This window comes from Dreissena polymorpha, chromosome 7 (assembly GCF_020536995.1).
Source record: "Dreissena polymorpha isolate Duluth1 chromosome 7, UMN_Dpol_1.0, whole genome shotgun sequence".
Classification (NCBI taxonomy): domain Eukaryota; kingdom Metazoa; phylum Mollusca; class Bivalvia; order Myida; family Dreissenidae; genus Dreissena; species Dreissena polymorpha.
The window spans coordinates 96,680,256-96,700,962 of NC_068361.1; the positions used below are offsets into that span (position 1 = coordinate 96,680,256).

The 20,707-nt window shown below is 41.6% G+C and overlaps 2 protein-coding genes across 2 annotated transcripts; one reads left to right on the forward strand and one right to left on the reverse strand.

Annotated features, from left to right (window-relative positions):
* Positions 1–14,469: 14,469 nt before the first annotated feature.
* LOC127837426 (uncharacterized) lies at positions 14,470–16,030 on the reverse strand. The gene is made up of 3 exons (XM_052364492.1): positions 15,719–16,030; positions 15,319–15,505; positions 14,470–14,605 (listed from the first exon to the last, which is right to left on the reverse strand). The coding sequence occupies exons 1-3, from the start codon at positions 15,970–15,972 to the stop codon at positions 14,513–14,515; spliced, it is 534 nt and encodes a 177-aa protein (XP_052220452.1). The 5' UTR covers positions 15,973–16,030; the 3' UTR covers positions 14,470–14,512.
* Positions 16,031–18,514: 2,484 nt separating this feature from the next.
* LOC127837425 (uncharacterized) lies at positions 18,515–20,409 on the forward strand. Its single transcript, XM_052364491.1, has 2 exons — positions 18,515–19,533; positions 20,294–20,409. The coding sequence occupies exons 1-2, from the start codon at positions 19,024–19,026 to the stop codon at positions 20,381–20,383; spliced, it is 600 nt and encodes a 199-aa protein (XP_052220451.1). The 5' UTR covers positions 18,515–19,023; the 3' UTR covers positions 20,384–20,409.
* Positions 20,410–20,707: the final 298 nt, after the last annotated feature.

Sequence of the window (20,707 nt, forward strand, 5' to 3'; positions counted from 1 at the left end):
GAGCGACGAAACTTGGCAGACTGTTTGGCCCGATGGGCCACGCATGCCAAAAGTGCAATGTGGCGTCTCAGTGCCACCGCTTCCGGTGAAAGTGTCGCCGAAGGTACGCTAACTGGCCCGTATTGGCCCCGTTACCCCATAATAGGAGCCTGAAGTCGCGATTATCTCTCGGAGTAGGTGACCCAGAGCGACGAAACTTGGCAGACTTGTTTGGCCCGATGGGCCACGCATGCCAAAAGTGCAATGTGGCGTCTCAGTGCCACCGCTTCCGGTGAAAGTGTCGCCGAAGGTACGCTAACTGGCCCGTATTGGCCCCGTTACCCCATAATAGGAGCCTGAAGTCGCGATTATCTCTCGGAGTAGGTGACCCAGAGCGACGAAACTTGGCAGACTTGTTTGGCCCGATGGGCCACGCATGCCAAAAGTGCAATGTGGCGTCTCAGTGCCACCGCTTCCGGTGAAAGTGTCGCCGAAGGTACGCTAACTGGCCCGTATTGGCCCCGTTACCCCATAATAGGAGCCTGAAGTCGCGATTATCTCTCGGAGTAGGTGACCCAGAGCGACGAAACTTGGCAGACTTGTTTGGCCCGATGGGCCACGCATGCCAAAAGTGCAATGTGGCGTCTCAGTGCCACCGCTTCCGGTGAAAGTGTCGCCGAAGGTACGCTAACTGGCCCGTATTGGCCCCGTTACCCCATAATAGGAGCCTGAAGTCGCGATTATCTCTCGGAGTAGGTGACCCAGAGCGACGAAACTTGGCAGACTTGTTTGGCCCGATGGGCCACGCATGCCAAAAGTGCAATGTGGCGTCTCAGTGCCACCGCTTCCGGTGAAAGTGTCGCCGAAGGTACGCTAACTGGCCCGTATTGGCCCCGTTACCCCATAATAGGAGCCTGAAGTCGCGATTATCTCTCGGAGTAGGTGACCCAGAGCGACGAAACTTGGCAGACTTGTTTGGCCCGATGGGCCCGCATGCCAAAAGTGCAAGTGTGTCGTCTCAGTGCCACCGCTTCCGGTGAAAGTGTCGCCGAAGGTACGCTAACTGGCCCGTATTGGCCCCGTTACCCCATAATAGGAGCCTGAAGTCGCGATTATCTCTCGGAGTAGGTGACCCAGAGCGACGAAACTTGGCAGACTTGTTTGGCCCGATGGGCCACGCATGCCAAAAGTGCAATGTGGCGTCTCAGTGCCACCGCTTCCGGTGAAAGTGTCGCCGAAGGTACGCTAACTGGCCCGTATTGGCCCCGTTACCCCATAATAGGAGCCTGAAGTCGCGATTATCTCTCGGAGTAGGTGACCCAGAGCGACGAAACTTGGCCAGACTTGTTTTGGCCCGATGGGCCCACGCATGCCAAAAGTGCAATGTTGGCGTCTCAGTGCCATCGCTTCCGGTGAAAAGTGTCGCCGAAGGTACGCTAACTGGCCCGTATTGGCCCCGTTTACCCCATAATAGGAGCCTGAAGGTCGCGATTATCTCTCGGAGTAGGTGACCCAGAGCGACGAAACTTGGCAGACTTGTTTGGCCCGATAGGGCCACGCATGCCAAAAGTGCAATGTGGCGTCTCAGTGCCACCGCTTCCGGTGAAAGTGTCGCCGAAGGTACGCTAACTGGTCCGTATTGGCCCCGTTACCCCCCATAATAGGAGCCTGAAGTCGCGATTATCTCTCGGAGTAGGTGACCCAGAGCGACGAAACTTGGCAGACTTGTTTGGCCCGATGGGCCACGCATGCCAAAAGTGCAATGTGGCGTCTCAGTGCCACCGCTTCCGGTGAAAGTGTCGCCGAAGGTACGCTAACTGGCCCGTATTGGCCCCGTTACCCCATAATAGAAGCCTGAAGTCGCGATTATCTCTCGGAGTAGGTGACCCAGAGCGACGAAACTTGGAAGACTGTTTGGCCCGATGGGCCACGCATGCCAAAAGTGCAATGTGGCGTCTCAGTGCCACCGCTTTCCGGTGAAAGTGTCGTCGAAGGTACGCTAATGGCCCGTATTGGCCCCGTTACCCCCATAATAGGAGCCTGAAGTCGCGATTATCTCTCGGAGTAGGTGACCCAGAGCGACGAAACTTGGCAGACTTGTTTTGGCCCGATGGGCCACGCATGCCAAAAGTGCAACGTGGCGTCTTAGTGCCACCGGTTACGGTGAACGTGTCGCCGAAGGTACGCTAACTGGCCCGTATTGGCCCCGTTACCCCATAATAGGAGCCTGAAGTCGCGATTATCTCTCGGAGTAGGTGACCCACAGCGACGAAACTTGGCAGACTTGTTTGGCCCGATGGGCCCACGCATGCCAAAAGTGCAATGTGGCGTCTCAGTGCCATCGCTTCCGGTGAAAGTGTCGCCGAAGGTACGCTAACTGGCCCGTATTGGCCCCGTTACCCCATAATAGGAGCCTGGAAGTCGCGATATCTCTCGGAGTAGGTGACCCAGAGCGACGAAACTTGGCAGACTTGTTTGGCCCGATGGGCCACGCATGCCAAAGTGCAATGTGGCGTCTCAGTGCCACCGCTTCCGGTGAAAGTGGTCGCCGAAGGTACGCTAACTGGCCCTATTGGCCCCGTTACCTACCCCATAATAGGAGTCTGAAGTCGCGATTATCTCTCGGAGTAGGTGACCCAGAGCGACGAAAACTTGGCAGACCTTGTTTGGCCCGATGGGCCACGCATGCCAAGAGTGCAATGTGGCGTCTCAGTGCCACCGCTTCCGGTGAAGTGTCGCCGAAGGTACGCTAACTGGCCCGTATTGGCCCCGTTACCCCCATAATAGGAGCCTGAAGTCGCGATTATCTCTCGGAGTAGGTGACCCAGAGCGACGAAACTTGGCAGAATTGTTTGGCCCGATGGGCCACGCATGCCAAAAGTGCAATGTGGCGTCTCAGTGCCACCGCTTCCGGTGGAAAGTGTCGCCGAAGGTACGCTAACGTGGCCCGTATTGGCCCCGTTACCCCATAATAGAGCCTGAAGTCGCGATTACTCTCGGAGTAGGGTGACCCAGAGCGACGAAACTTGGCAGACTTGTTTGGCCCGATGGCCACGCATGCCAAAAGTGGCAATGTGGCGTCCTCAGTGCCACCGCTTCCGGTGAAAGTGTCCGCCGAAGGTACGCTAAACTGGCCCGTATTGGCCCCGTTACCCCCATAATAGGAGCCTGAAGTCGCGATTATCTCTCGGAGTAGGTGACCCAGAGCGACGAAACTTGGCAGACTTGTTTGGCCCGATGGGCCACGCATGCCAAAAGTGCAATGTGGCGTCTCAGTGCCACCGCTTCCGGTGAAAGTGTCCGCCGAAGGTACGCTAACTGCCCGTATTGGCCCCGTTACCCCATAATAGGAGCCTGAAAGTCGCGATTATCTCTCGGAGTAGGTGACCCAGAGCGACGAAACTTGGCAGACTTATTTGGCCCGATGGGCCACGCATGCCAAAATGCAATGTGGAGTCTCAGTGCCACCACTTCCGGTGAAAGTGTCGCCGAAGGTACGCTAACTGGCCGTATTGGCCCCGTTACCCCCATACTAGGAGCCTGAAGTCGCGATTATCTCTCGGAGTAGGTGACCCAGAGCGACGAAACTTGGCAGACTTGTTTTGCCCGATGGGCCACGCATGCCAAAAGTGCAATGTGGCGTCTCAGTGCCACCGCTTCCGGTGAAAGTGTCGCCGAAGGTACGCTAACTGGCCCGTATTGGCCCCGTTACCCCATAATAGGAGCCTGAAAGTCGCGATTATCTCTCGGAGTAGGTGACCCAGAGCGACGAAAACTTGGCAGACCTTGTTTGGCCCGATGGGCCACGCATGCCAAAAGTGCAATGTGGCGTCTCAGTGCCACCGACTTCCGGTGAAAGTGTCGCCGAGGTACGCTAACTGGCCCGTATTGGCCCCGTTACCCATAATAGGAGCCTGAAGTCGCGATTATCTCTCGGAGTAGGTGACCCAGAGCGACGAAACTTGGCAGACTTGTTTGGCCCGATGGGCCACGCATGCCAAAAGTGCAATGTGGCGTCTCAGTGCCACCGCTTCCGGTGAAAGTGTCGCCGAAGGTACGCTAACTGGCCCGTATTGGCCCCGTTACCCCATAATAGGAGCCTGAAGTCGCGATTATCTCTCGGAGTAGGTGACCCAGAGCGACGAAACTTGGCAGACTTGTTTGGCCCGATGGGCCACGCATGCCAAAAGTGCAATGTGGCGTCTCAGTGCCACCGCTTCCGGTGAAAGTGTCGCCGAAGGTACGCTAACTGGCCCGTATTGGCCCCGTTACCCCCATATAGGAGCCTGAAGTCGCGATTATCTCTCGGAGTAGGTGACCCAGAGCGACGAAACTTGGCAGACTTGTTTGGCCCGATGGGCCCACGCATGCCAAAAGTGCAATGTGGCGTCTCAGTGCCACCGCTTCCGGTGAAAGTGTCGCCGAAGGTACGCTAACTGGCCCGTATTGGCCCCGTTACCCCATAATAGGAGCCTGAAGTCGCGATTATCTCTCGGAGTAGGTGACCCAGAGCGACGAAACTTGGCAGACTTGTTTGGCCCGATGGGCCACGCATGCCAAAAGTGCAACGTGGCGTCTTAGTGCCACCGGTTACGGTGAAAGTGTCGCCGAAGGTACGCTAACTGGCCCGTATTGGCCCCGTTACCCCATAATAGGAGCCTGAAGTCGCGATTATCTCTCGGAGTAGGTGACCCACAGCGACGAAAATTGGCAGACTTGTTTGGCCCGATGGGCCACGCATGCCAAAAGTGCAATGTGGCGTCTCAGTGCCACCGCTTCCGGTGAAAGTGTCGCCGAAGGTACGCTAACTGGCCCGTATTGGCCCCGTTACCCCATAATAGGAGCCTGAAGTCGCGATTATCTCTCGGAGTCGGTGACCCAGAGCGACGAAACTTGGCAGACTTGTTTGGCCCGATGGGCCACGCATGCCAAAAGTGCAATGTGGCGTCTCAGTGCCACCGCTTCCGGTGAAAGTGTCGCCGAAGGTACGCTAACTGGCCCGTATTGGCCCCGTTACCCCATAATAGGAGCCTGAAGTCGCGATTATCTCTCGGAGTAGGTGACCCAGAGCGACGAAACTTGGCAGACTTGTTTGGCCCGATGGGCCACGCATGCCAAAAGTGCAATGTGGCGTCTCAGTGCCACCGCTTCCGGTGAAAGTGTCGCCGAAGGTACGCTAACTGGCCCGTATTGGCCCCGTTACCCCATAATAGGAGCCTGAAGTCGCGATTATCTCTCGGAGTAGGTGACCCAGAGCGACGAAACTTGGCAGACTTGTTTGGCCCGATGGGCCACGCATGCCAAAAGTGCAATGTGGCGTCTCAGTGGTACCGCTTCCGGTGAAAGTGTCGCCGAAGGTACGCTAACTGGCCTGTATTGGCCCCGTTACCCCATAATAGGAGCCTGAAGTCGCGATTATCTCTCGGAGTAGGTGACCCAGAGCGACGAAACTTGGCAGACTTGTTTGGCCCGATGGGCCACGCATGCCAAAAGTGCAATGTGGCGTCTCAGTGCCACCGCTTCCGGTGAAAGTGTCGCCGAAGGTACGCTAACTGGCCCGTATTGGCCCCGTTACCCCATAATAGGAGCCTGAAGTCGCGATTATCTCTCGGAGTAGGTGACCCAGAGCGACGAAACTTGGCAGACTTGTTTGGCCCGATGGGCCACGCATGCAAAAGTGCAATGTGGCGTCTCAGTGCCACCGCTTCCGGTGAAAGTGTCGCCGAAGGTACGCTAACTGGCCCGTATTGGCCCCGTTACCCCCATAATAGGAGCCTGAAGTCGCGATTATCTCTCGGAGTAGGTGACCCAGAGCGACGAAACTTGGCAGACTTGTTTTGCCCGATGGGCCACGCATGCCAAAAGTGCAATGTGGCGTCTCAGTGCCACCGCTTCCGGTGAAAGTGTCGCCGAAGGTACGCTAACTGGCCCGTATTGGCCCCGTTACCCCATAATAGGAGCCTGAAGTCGCGATTATCTCTCGGAGTAGGTGACCCAGAGCGACGAAACGCTCTGGGAAGACACTTAACGCACATTCATCAATGGCCTTTTTGCAAGAGCTTGGCTATTTATTATTCCATTTCAGATTGACCTGATCGAGGTGAACGGAGACAAATACCTGAGTGCAGGCATGATCCCACTGCCATACCTGTACTTTGTGCTCACCGCCCTCTACTTCATCATTGCTGTGGTGTGGAATGTGGTCCTGTGTAAATCCAAGTAAGGCACTATGAGATTGGAATGTGGTCCTGTGTAAATCCAAGTAAGGCACTATGAGGTTGGAATGTGGTCCTGTGTAAATCCAAGTAAGGCACTATGAGATTGGAATGTGGTCCTGTGTAAATCCAAGTAAGGCACCATGAGGTTGGAATGTGGTCCTGTGTAAATCCAAGTAAGGCAACATGAGATGAGAATGTGGTCCTGTGTTAATCCAAGTAAGGCAACATGAGATTGGAATGTGGTCCTGTGTAAATCCAAGTAAGGCAACATAAGATTGGAATATGGTCCTGTGTAAATCCAAGTAAGGAAACATGAGGTTGGAATGTGGTCCTGTGTAAATCCAAGTAAGGTAACTTGAGGTTGGAATGTGGTCCTGTGTAAATCCAAGTAAGACAACATGAGATTGGAATGTGGTCCTGTGTTAATCCAAGTAAGGAAACATGAGGTGTGAATGTGGTCCTGTGTAAATCCAAGTAAGGCAACATGAGACTGGAATGTGGTCCTGTGTTAATCCAAGTAAGGAAACATGAGGTTGGAATGTGGTCCTGTGTAAATCCAAGTAAGGCAACATGAGACTGGAATGTGGTCCTGTGTTAATCCAAGTAAGGCAACATGAGGTTGGAATGTGGTCCTGTGTAAATCCAAGTAAGGCAACATGAGATTGGAATGTGGTCCTGTGTAAATCCAAGTGACAACATGAGACTGGAATGTGGTCCTGTGTAAATCCAAGTAAGGCAACATGAGATTGGAATGTGGTCCTGTGTAAATCCAATTAAGGAAACATGAGATTGGAATGTGGTCCTGTGTAAATCCAAGTAAGGCAACATGAGGTTCTAGCATGAAGATGTTGTATCTGATGTCAAAATATTGAGCAAATTCAGTGTACTTAGGATCTTGAACATATTGCACATTTGTTATTATGCCCCCCTTCGAAGAAGAGGGGGTATATTGCTTTGCTCATGTCGGTCGGTCTGTCGGTCAGTCCGTCCACCAGGTGGTTGTCAGACAATAACTCAAGAACGCTTGGGCCTAGGATCATGAAACTTCATAGGTACATTGATCATGACTCGCAGATGACCCCTATTGATTTTGAGATCACTAGGTCAAAGGTCAAGGTCATGGTGACCAGAAATAGTAAAATGTTTTTTGAATGATGACTCAAGAACGCATACGCCTAGGATCATGAAACTTCATGGGTAGATTGATCATGACTTGCAGATGACCCCTATTGATTTTGAGGTCACAAGGTCAAAGGTCAAGGTCACGGTGACCCAAAATAGTAAAATGGTTTCCGGATGATAACTCAAGAACACATACGCCTATGATCATGAAACTTCATGGGTAGATTGATCATGACTCGCAGATGACCCCTATTGATTTTGAGGTCACTTGTTATTTAAGTGAGAATCTGTGAGAATGATGTCTGCTCAATATTATAATATGTTAATATCAGATCATCATCAAACTTGGTTATTATGTTTATGATAATTATATCATGACCAAGTTTAACAACTTATCAGATTGCATGATGCACTTAAGAATTAGGGCCCTTCAATAAAACCTATTGGCCAGATAAACCTTTTCTGGTACTTAACTCAAATGGTTTTAATTAATTATTATGTTCTTCTTGTCCCTTGTATTAGCCAAAACTTCTCAATTAATTCTGTCTACTCTTTAGTGGGTTGTTTCTGGTTAAGACCTTATTTTTTATTAACCCTTTACCATTTAGATACTTATTTTGGCGCATCTGTAGTCCCAAAGAAAGTTAAATTTAATTAAAGACCTTTCTTATTAAATTCAAGTTTTAAAGGCTCCATCTCCAACCCTTAGATACAAATGAGCAGCAAACAGCATAAAACCTTAACAGTCTGCGAGTTACTCGCAGGCTGTTCTGGTTTTATGTTGTTTTCACATAGCCATTTTCACTTTGCTTTTAATTGGAAAAGGGTTAACCAAACTCAATGAAACTTTATATAAAATATGCTTAAATAGAGACCTAAATTTCAATTTAAATGGGGCTCATCAGGTCAAGGTCAATGTCCTTTTAACTTAAAATAGAAAAATGGTTTTCGCTCAATTGCTTGGGTTTGGAGTGGAGATATTGTTTGTATGCAACTTAAATGGGAGCCTAGTTTGGGGTTGCATTTTGGGTCGGTGGGGTAAAGGGTACCGTTACAAAATAAACAAATCTGTTTCGGCTTAAGAACTTTTATTTTAAACACAGTGCGACGAGGTTAATGAGTGGAAAGATAGCAAACCTGCAGAGTTTGATTGGATGATCATGGGGACCAGCCAGTATAAAGGACAAGCTGCTGGAAAAAGTCATTGCACTAACATTTAATTGAGTTGGTTGATTCTATGTGCTAGCTTGGGATTGCAAATGGACCTTTAAGATTAAGGTCGCTGTTGCTAAAAATAGAAAAACAGTTTTTTCTCTATAACTTGAATTTGGATAAAATTATTGCGCTAAAATTGTGTTTGTATGTAGCCTTAATGCAGATCTTACTTTGGATTGCATTATTATTTTTCTAATTACATTACATATTAGACAATTACAACTGGTTTGCCATGTTTCTTGTTTTCCCTATTATTTATGTGCCATTATTTGTTCAACACACTTATACATCGTTCACAGAGAAATTTTTCCCATACAGAGTTCAACACTAAGGCACGTCCGACAGACATTGTCTAGTAAGATCGGTGGTCGGGCTAGTAAAACTGCGGGCTAGCTTGTCCGACTGGTCATACATAAAAAAATCTATACTGATTTATATAACTATAACTAACTGCTGTGAAAACATTTATTTTTAATGTGTAAAATTACTCTCGTATCCGTTATTTACATTAAAACAAAACTAGTGTATTTAAATAAACGCGGAGCATTCACATGATTCATCGCTATTTTTAGACGCAAAGGAGAGCTTCCTGCAGAAATTACTTGTTTCCATTGGTCAATTTCTTATATATATTAATGATTTTCTGCAGTGTCGTAAAACTGTTGAGCATTATTTTACGACTTCTATCGAAAATCGGTATCGTCAATGTAAACATTTTTGCGTAGCAGACAAGAGAATGTAATTTAAAGAATGGCTTTGTTCAAGTTCGGATTTTCGTCCGACAATCAGTTAATAAAAAAGAATCCGACGCTTAAACTGACACGAAATGTAAATATGAAGAAACACGAAAACGTCAATTTTATCCTAGATGGAAAATCGAGTCAGTTCCCATGGATTGAATTTGACGGAGAAAAGCAAAAAGTGTTTTATTTTATTGTTTTACTCTATGCATCAAAAAAAATCTGGTGTTCACTGATTATTTACTGATAAATCCTGATTAAACAGTTACATGACACAATTGTGTTCATTTGCTATGTCATTTGTAGTCTAGTAGACATCAGGTTCGGGCTAGTACATTTTTAGAGGAGCTGTTCTGACGGTCTTGCTGTAAAAAAAAGTTAATGTCGAACCCTGCCATACCTTGAAAAAGGCCTATTTTGTGCGACAAATTAGCTCTCTTGTTTATTCAAAATGTTGTATTGTAGCAACCATTGGCTTCAATTTATTAAAAAGTTTATTAAGAATTTCTCCCCTGGTAAGTTTCTCAAGTTCTATTTTTTCTCCATTGGTTCCAGGGATCCAGTATACAAGATTCACTACCTGATGCTGTCGGTGGTGTTTGTCAAGAGTCTCTCATGCCTTTTCAGTGCTGTAAGTATCCAAGTGTAAATATGCTTTATGGTGACCAGCTCATTCTTAGTTTTTTATAGTGATCTTGCAGGTGATGTGTTTACAAATGTTTGTATGTTTTTGAAATCATGTTAACAGACTTTTTTCTCTTGGTAGTTAACAGCTTTGCACCTTAGAAGCAGCTTAATTATATCAAGAAAAAAAAAAGATTTTTTGCCAACTCTGGGTCTTCAGTGTGCCCCATGCTAAACATATTTTTGCCAAAATATAACGTTTTGAAGAAAACTTGCTAATTTTGAACTTGCTTATTTTGAAATAAATTTTTTTTTAGGTAAACAAAAGTTTTTATTTAATGCTTTCCTGTGCTACATGTATATTAAGAATTAACAGAGATTGAAGATGGGTAATTTTTTCTTTTAAAGGGGCCTTTTCACAAATTTTGCATGTTTTGAAGTTTGTCATTAGGCCACAACAAATTGATTAAATGTACGAGCCACCTATCTACTAGTTCAAACTGTTAATGACTAAGTGCAAGATGTTCATTATGCCACCAAAACATGAATTTTACATAAGTAAGAAAGTGATGAAACTTTCTGGACCTAAACAAATTTACTGGGATTTGATTGACTTTTTTATTAAAATAAAAAACTTATACTGTCCATTTCTTATTTTCCTATCATAAGGAAGTTATGTGTTTTTTTACTTTACAAAACTTAAACTTCTCATTTCTAATTTTTATAGTGCTAAAATAACAAAGTAATGCATCAAGTATTGTATAATACCACAACCTATAATATTTAGAACTAATACAAATTCAAGATATTTCGTATCAGTGTTTTTTGCCCAAAATTACAGCCTCTTACAGGCTGTGTTCAAATTGCAATTGGTTTATCGAGTTTTTCATACAGCAGTTTACTGCCCTAGCACTTTATAATATACATTTTAGAAAGCAGTTAAATATGTACTTATTAATAATTGGTATACTGTTATCTATAATCATAATAATAATGATTCAATATTCCCAATTTCATGTTTTATCGAACGACGTTACGTTAATCCCAATCAAAAAGGTACAGGCTGTTAAATATGACCCGAAGAAAAATCACTGCTTATGCTTGATATTTATTGTATTATTTATTGCTTCATGTTATTAAACCATCATTGACAGAAAACTGAGCTTCTTATATAACTTTGATAATGAAAGCTACATGTACCATGTTAAATTTAAGTAATCACTACCTGGTGTGAGTAAGCAGAACAGCTATTAGAGACTTTTTTTATTTATTTTTTCAAACATTTTATAAGGGCTTAAACTCAATTATTACTTCTTAATGATATTGTACTGGTATTTTGCAGATATCATGCATTTATTTGGCAAAATATATCAATTTACATAGACAATATTTGTATTTTTTATTTTTCGCTTTTCGCTCGCCTGTGATTTAACAAAAATAGAATAAAAATAAATTTATTTTTATTTGGCTCGCTCGCTCAATTTTTGGGAAGCAAAAATCCGTAGAACATATATTTTCAATTTGTTGTGGCCTTAAATGCTTTATATTGATAAATGTAAACATTAAATTTTAAAATCTCCAGTAAAAAAACAAAAACAAAATTTAAAAAAGGAAAAAAAGGAGCCTGCAGCAGGGCTCGAACCAGTGACCTCTGGAATTCTTAAGTAAAAACGCATTAGCCAACTGAGCTATCCTGCCAAGCTTACATTAAAGTGTATTTTATACGTTATATAAGCAATCTTCGTAGTTTCACAAATTTAAACGACAACAACAGAACTCTCCAAATTATTCAATCGTTTCATGTTGCAACGCTTTATAATTTTTAGGTTTTTAAATCGTCAAAAGATGCATATAATGGCTCTATTAGACCATGGCAAATGTTCAGTAATACTCTTTCCTTACAAATATCATTACTAAACCGAAAATTTGCGAATCTGAAACAACTTTTTTCAATTTTGTCAATTTACCAAACCGTGAAAAGATCCCTTTAAGTAGTGACAATTATTGATAAGTGTTTCAGTGTGAATTTACATCAAAATTCTTCTCTCCATCCCTCAAAAATTAAAAAAAAATATGAAACTGCATTAAATGAAAAGAAAATATGTTTGTCAATTATTGATTTGTATTCACTCGTGGAAATAGTAAACTCTGATCACTCATGAACTAAATCAATCATCCAACAAAACCAACAAACAACACAAATCATAATTTTCTTTAGCCAAATTTGCTTATTCATTACCATTTACTAATTGACTGCCATTTGCTAATTCATTACCATTTCCTAATTGACTGCCATTCGCTAATTCATTACCATTTACTTATTACTGCCATTTGCTAATTCATTACCATTTCCTAATTGACTGCCATTTGCTAATTCATTACCATTTCCTAATTGACTGCCATTTGCTAATTCATTACCATTTACTTATTGACTGCCATTTGCTAATTCATTACCATTTACTAATTAATTGCCATTTGCTAATTCATTGCCATTTGCTAATTCATTGCCATTTGCTTCTTGCACAGGACAGTATAAGCTCAGAACTTGTAAGCAATCTTCAAGACTTCTCCATGAGGTGCCGTGGCATGGTGGATATGATGTTCGCCTAGCAACCTGGAAGTCAGGGATTTAATCCCAATTGTGGGAGGTAGCGTAAGATTTCCTCCATAGACACCAAGTACTGATTCTACATCAGTCGGGGATCTTGCCCGATTGGGAAAGTTGGGGAATCTCCTTTTGACTTGCCCGATTGGGAAATATTGATTGAAAAATTGCCCGATCAGGCAAGAAAACAACCATTTTGTATATATCTTGGCAAAATGTGTCCGGAATCACACAACTCATCCAAGGAACAACTTAAATAACCGAATCTAATCTTAAAACAATTATCTAAAATTTGACCGTCACGTTTTTTTATGCCCCCCTTCGAAGAAGAGGGGGTATATTGCTTTGCACATGTCGGTCTGTCTGTCGGTCTGTCAGTCCGTCCACCAGGTGGTTTCCGGATGATAACTCAAGAACGCTTGGGCCTAGGATCATGAAACTTCATAGGTACATTGATCATGACTCGCAGATGACCCCTATTGATTTTGAGGTCACTAGGTCAAAGGTCAAGGTCACAGTGACCCGAAATGGTTTCCGGATGATAACTCAAGAACGCTTAGGCCTAGGATCACCAAACTTATTAGGTAGATTGATCATGACTCGAAGATGACCCCTATTGATTTTCAGGTCACTAGGTCAAAGGTCAAGGTCACGGTGACCCGAAATAGTAAAATGGTTTCCGGATGATAACTCAAGAATGCTTATGCCTAGAATCATGAAACTTCATAGGTAGATTGATAATGACTGGCAGATGACCCTTATTGATTTTCAGGTCACTAGGTCAAAGGTCAAGGTCACGATGACCCAAAATAGTAAAACGGTTCCCGGATGATAACTCAAGAACTCTTATGCCTAGGGTCATGAAACTTGATAGGTAGATTGATCATGACTCGCAGTTGACTCCTATAGATTTTCAGGTTACTATATCAAAGGTAAAGGTCACAGTGACCCGAAATAGTAAAATGGTTTCTGTATGATAACTCAAGAACGCTTATGGCTACAATCATGAAACTTCATAGGTACATTGATCATGACTCGCAGATGACCCCTATAGATTTTGAGGTCACTAGGTCAAAGGTCAAGGTCATGGTTTCCAGAAATAGTAAAATGGTTTCCGGATGATAACTCAAGAATGCTTATGCCTATAATCATGAAACTTCATAGGTATATTGATCATGACTCGCAGATGACCCCTATTGATTTTCAGGTCACTAGGTCAAAGGTCAAGGTCACGGTGACCCGAAATAGTAACATGGTTTCCGGATGATAACTGAGGAAGGCTTATGCCTAGGATCATAAAACTTGATAGGTAGATTGATCATGACTTGCAGATGACCCCTATTGATTTTCAGGTCACTAGGTCAAAGGTCATGGTCACAGTGACAAAAAACATATTCACACAATGGCTGTCACTACAACGGAGAGCCCATATTTTAAAATGTCGTTGTTTGTCAGATATTCAAGCCCAAAGTTGAGCAGCTTTTTGCATCTATCAACATTTTACGCACTTGCCTGTTTTGAACACAAACTTGCCAGAAGGAGCAAGTCGTCGAAGAAACATTATGTAATCACTTGCCTGTTTTGAATTTGAATTTCCCAAACGAGCAATAGAATGGGCTCTGTTTTCCATGTGGATTGGTGTATAGTGTTCAAGCATGACATAAAACATCCAAGAAACACATTGAACAAATGAATTCAATCTTAAAATAATTATCTTACATTTCACCCTTGCGATTTTCATAAAGCGCCGTTGTTTTTCAGATTTTCAAACTCAAAGTTGAACGATTTAAGTATTTAGTTACATTGTGTGCACTTTCCCGTTTTGGAATCAAACTTGCCTGAAGGAGCAAGTCATCTAGTATGCACTGTTTGACCAACTTACCCGTTTTGAAATCTACTTTCCTGAACGAGCAAGTTTGTGAGAATATGGCAGAAATCATGGAATATCAAGTGAACATACAAGGTAAGATTTTCTGGTATTTATTATTTATATGTTGTAAAATTATAGCTCAGGGTGTAGTTAACTTGTAGTTGGGTGTGTCTTGCGTGCCATCATCCTTTGATATGATCATGGGGGGTGTCCTTTCACACTCATACACGACCTGAAATTCAGTGACACAATACTGTTTATAAATTGTTGAATTTCAGATAATGTGACTCTTCAGGCTTTTTCCGCTCCATTTTGGGAATACGCCACACTGGAATTTTGGGAATTTCGCGTCGTGAAAACCCCCATTTTGGGAAAAAATTATTCGCAAAATTGGCTCAATTGGGAAAAATTATCGCATGTAAATAGTGTTTCTTATATTTCAAAGAAGCCGTTAACTGGTAAATAACTAACTATTTTGATAACTTATTATTAAAATTTTACAAAGTATTATGAACATGTGAGATAAAGGCAGGTTTTTAATCTGAATTTGGGGAAAAGGCCTGGCCTTTTTTGAGGTGAAAAAAATCGTGAGGAAAATAAGGAAAGTCTTAAATAATCTTTAATATATTTTACAGTTTTTAAAACAAATTCAAGGCAACAGATAATTTAATTATGCAACACTTTCTATTTTCTACACCGGATCAGGTTAACTTATATATTTAAAGTTAAAAAAAAAAAAAAAAAAAAAAAAAAATTTTTTTTTTTTTTTTTTTGGAATCGGGAATTTTTTTTCAATTGGGAAAAAACAAACAGATTTGCATTGGGAATGGGGCCGAATTTCGGACCCGTGACATTGGGCGGAAAAAGCCTGCTCTTATAATGTACATAATATAATGCTTTATTTCCTTATTCGGAATTTCTATTCTATAGCATAGAAAAACTTACGTGTACATTCATTTCTTTGAGAATGTCTTGTTCATCAGACGCTGCGCACATTAGAATATATTTTATTCTATCTGTTAAGCTGGCAGGTGCTGATATCTTGTATTGGACAGGCGGAATGATGCCTCCCCCTTGGGCACTTGTATCTGGCCATGGATACGAGCTTGGTCTTGGGTTATCAGAAGCAATACTGAAACAATAGATATTTGCTTATTTGTATTTCAAAGAATCTTTCATATAAAGAGATATCTGAAAAAAATTCGAGTTTGTACATAGAATATCAGAAAGTTGATAAGTACAGGAAATTGCACAATGACTATCATTTGTAAGCACTGGGTTTATTGAATCAGGGACATATAATCGGTATATCTTTATAAAACAATAGTTCATTTCCAAAACTCACCATTCAATGGAAATTCCAGGATGCATATCCATGATTGTTGTGAAGGCTTTATTTAGAGGAACTGGTAAAGCTGGGACATGGCCTATGGATTTGCTATCATCCGTGCATATTACAAGAATAGCATTCTTGTCCACAACATTACCGAAATCCTTAACACACATGTATGTCTTTTCTTCCGCCATTTTATTTTTATAAACATGATATCCCTTATTTACTGAATTCAGCACAACATGAGGTTGACAGTAATGCGCCATTTTTATTTCCAGATTTGGAAAGGCACTGGAACATGCGTTGTATAGTTGAACACGTATAGATAAGAGATTGTTACATTACAAATACATGTATTTATTTCAGTACAAAAAGACCCCCGTTTTATATCGATAAAAGCATAGCAACAAAATAATCGATTGAAACAAATAAACTTAATTGATCATCTTTATTGCACTTATAAATTCAGAATTTACATTTATGCTAGTAATTGTAATATATTTTAAATTCAACATAAAACCAAATGTTAAATGTATTAAATTCTTAGAAAGTGTATTGGTCGAGAACTCTATCAAACATCGATTAAAGCTCTCCATGAAATTAAGTTACATAACAAATGATCAGTGTTTCGTTGTCACATTTAGATGATGTTAAAATGCAGTCTTTCTACTTGATTCAGTTTGCATGGTATGCTGAAACTGAATAGTATACTATAATGCACGAATAATTGCATATATCTTTATAGATTAATATCCTAAATAGCAGTCATAGAGACATATGTTTTTGATGCCAATTGTTTTTTTAATGTTGACTTCTCAACATTCCTTTCTTATGTCCACATGTATGTATGGCAGAATAATGCACTTTAACAGTCTCTCAAATTACATTTCAAGGATAATTGATAGTGTAAAAATACACATTTTCATTATAGATCTATATCATAATATTTGAGGTACAGTCCAACCTGCCCGAGCGACCGCCTGTTAATAGCGACCAACAGTCAATAACGACCACACCGATTTCCTCCCGAACGATTTCACTATATATTGAACCTGCGAATAAAGCCCACCTGTGAACAAAGACCAACGACCACCCTTTTACATTCCCAAATCTCCATTTTGATAGCTTACAACGACCACTGAAATCATGAAAATCAACGATTACGCAACTTTGAGAAAACAAAATGGCCGCCAGGACGCTGCGTAGTCACGTGATACACATCTTACCAGTGGACTCGTCGGTCGCTATGGAGATATTGACAAGTGACAGTTTATTGCACTCGATAGCAGTTGTTTGTTTATTTAACATGGATTGCTAACTGGTAGTCGCCTGCTTCTTTTATGCATTTGACAGTTTGTCAAAAGTGTACAAATTTGCCTTTGTATTTAAGAGACTCGCGATTAATGTACTAATTGCCGAAATAATCAAAGACAAATTTGGGGCTTTCATAAACTCATTAAGGAAATTAACGGTTTCATATCATTTACGATGCCTATTAAAGACAAACACTTTGATAGTCATTCTCTTCTTAAATTTCTCCGTAATAAGACGTTCATAGATTATAAAAAAGTAAATTGTCAGTTCAAGTTAACCATCATGGCTTCCAAGCGTAAGTTCTTGACGTTGGAAGAATGCGTTAAGGTCATTAGTTCGTTATGTAAAGGACACAGTTGTATACGAGTGGCTAGTAATCTTGGTGTTGGAAAAACTCAAATTCAGAGCATTTTAAAGCGTAAACATGAGATTATGGACGAATTCGAGGAGAACGTAAACTGTGAAAGTAAACGCCCTAAGCGTGAGTCGGAATTCGCGTCAGTGAATGACTTAGTGCATAAGTGGTTTGTTGACGCAAGTGCAAGGCTCTTGCCTGTGTCTGGACCTATTTGCTATGTTATGTGTATTGTGTACTTTGTTCTTTGTAGAATTACATGTACATGTACGTATACATGTATGTCAATAGTAATTTATACAGTATATGATAAATTAAATAAATAATAAAAACATAAGGGAATAGAAAAACAACATGTAATAAATATACAAATGTAAAACAAAACTGTGTTTTCAATCCTTTATTTCATTATACATGCATAAGTATTTAAACATTTAAACAATAGAGCACATACACAGATAAGGTACCTGTTAAAAAACTACTAGCATACATGTGTATATAAGTTTCGATCGACCCTGCGAATAAAGACCACCTGTGAACAAAGACCACAACGACCAAATCCCTTGAGTGGTCTTTATTGACAGGTTGGACTGTACTTTTATTACATATAGTATAGTAAAGTGTTGACGTCGTTTAAAAAGAACCAGGAAAAACGCTTTGATAGTTGATATATAAAACTTTATTACGAAAACTATTTTAATACATTTCATAATTCTTGTCTGAAGTTATGTATTATGAGAAAAACAATCGACTCTTGAACGTTTGGCCATTTCTTGATATGTCATATTATACGAATTGTATATCGCTTAGGTGCATTTCCTATACTTTGATCTAGGTCTTCAGACCGTTACAAGTCTAGGTATTAGTTGTGTTTGTATTTTGTAGTATTTACACACAAAAAAACACATAATTCGGACGACAAAAGAACAATATAACAAACATATGTCTTTTATTTTGCATACATGGCGAAAAATATGAATCCATTTGTTAAATTAAAATCAAGTTATTAATAATTATAAGATAAGATAAGAAAATTGTTTTTGTATATGGACATATACAGTGGCCATTTAAGTTTAACACAAAACTTATTCACCCCGCCCAATAGACCTATTAGTCACCTTTTATAAAGAAATCAACTTTCTATTTACATAATATAATTATTATATGATAACAACTGTTTGAACCATTAAACCATACTGCCTAGCTTTAATGATATTTTGTCTTTCAGACAACATGTCAACAGAAGCCAAAATCATGAATTTACAAGAATCAGATGCTGCAGTTACTCTTGGAGACGAACATCTTACAAAGGACGCACTTGCTGCGTCAGCCCTACACACATCAATTGCAGACGAAGTAGCTGCACACGTGTTAACTGCGTCTACCGAAGATGAAATAGCCGCCCATGCTCTATGTGACCTTGTTGCCTCGTCTAATCCAGTGGATTTAGATTTGTCCGAAGATATTGCCATGCCAGCCTTTGATGATGTCGCGGAAATTTATGAAGTCATTGAAATTGGTGGCAACAAAGACGTATCAACATTAGAGGAAAATGAGAATACAAGCATGTGAATGTCACCAACGTTAAATTTTTAGCCAACCGGAACACACCTACTCGAGTGGCAAAAGAAAGCACCATCAAGGCGAAATGGACGTGTCGTTCAAATGTAATGCGCAGAAAAGAATGGAGTCTACTTCTAAAAGTAAGCCGACTCTTTTCAAAAAAGCATTTGAATTGTCCCAGATTGCCGGCTACAACGTATTTGTATTAACTCAAGATAAACATGGAAATAGATGTTACTTTGGTACAGGTCCTCTGAAAACACAATTTCTATCTCAAGATGGATTAACTTCAGGCACCAAAGACTCTGGGATGATCATACAAACACATCCTGACCGTACTGTGTCCGTTACACCATCACCCAGCAAGCCGAACAGTAACCAGACATATCTTCCGGCTTCCACGCGTCTACAAGATGTGTCTCCAGTCGTTTCCTTGTCTGAGGAAGCACCTCAAACCATGTCTCCGCCTAATGGGAAACCGAAGAAAGGGCGATCACTCAGTTTCCGGAAAAAAAGTGCAAAGGAAGTAGCCTCGGATTCCCAAGTAACACCACCTCAGAAACAGACGACAAAGGAACGAGCAACCACATCAAAGGTAATCATTTATATTCTTTTGAAGATTTTGCGTATACTGCTTTTTATGACAAGGTGTGATTTAAACGTTACATTTCTAGGAATAAGCAGAGCACTTTCTGAAAGTTTTTGCCTCACTAAAACTGTGTTTAGTCGTCCATAAATGTATAATCATGCCTATCTGCAAGCCCCATGAGAAAATATTTGAAGAAAATATGTCCAAGACATGCCGATGGTAATTTCCATGATGACCAGATGCAATACATCGTGTACTTAAATTGAGTATGGTTCTATATATTATATATAAAACACTACTCGAAATAAGTTGCAGACGTTCTTCAATCAATTAAGTTATCCGTTTACATGTATACTGTGTATAATTAGCACAGAGTTATTTTTAGAAAAATGTGAGGGGGTATTTGTATGCCCCCGAAGGTGGGCATATAGTGATCGCACTGTCCTTCTGTCTGTCTGTCCATCTGAAATTCCGTCACACTTTGCGTTTAGGTGTTGCGTTAAGGTTTCGAAAAATGTGGAAAAGGGGGGCACATGTCATCCTATGGTGACAAGCCTTGTATCTTTTTCTTTAAAAAAATAAATAAAATAAAGGCATATAGTGATAGTTTGAAGATTAGAAACAGTTAATGATATTTAATAAAGTAATAACATTATGAATTCTAACAAAATGTTGGCGGGAATCTTCAAAAAATAGAGGGGGGATGAGAAACTAGCATGTAATTTGCAACAGTCTAATATCTAAATATTATTTAACTATTTTACAGAGGAAGAACGCAACTCCAAAATCGACTGTGAAAGACCCTGAAAGTATGTCCCCACCGTTAGAAAATGTAAAGAAAGGGCGGGGGCGTTGACAGAAATGCCAGCAAGAAGACTCCTCTTGTTGCAAGAAGAAATCGGCTAAGACTTCTCAGGCAAAAAGGGGAAGTAAAAAGTAAAAACTGTTATTATCAACCTAAAGTCTTAAAGTAAGAAGTTGTATTTTTATGTCTAGGTAAGACAATATGACACTAAAAAATGGGAATACAGTTAAGTACTGTTTGTTATGCACTCCAGCACTCTACGAAATAATTGTAGTTTTGAGTTTGTGTCTGTCTGTCTCTTTGGTAAAAGCGCTGGATTTGACAACATGTTCCGTTTAATTATTTGCTGATCAATGCTGGTGCCTTTCGTGAGTC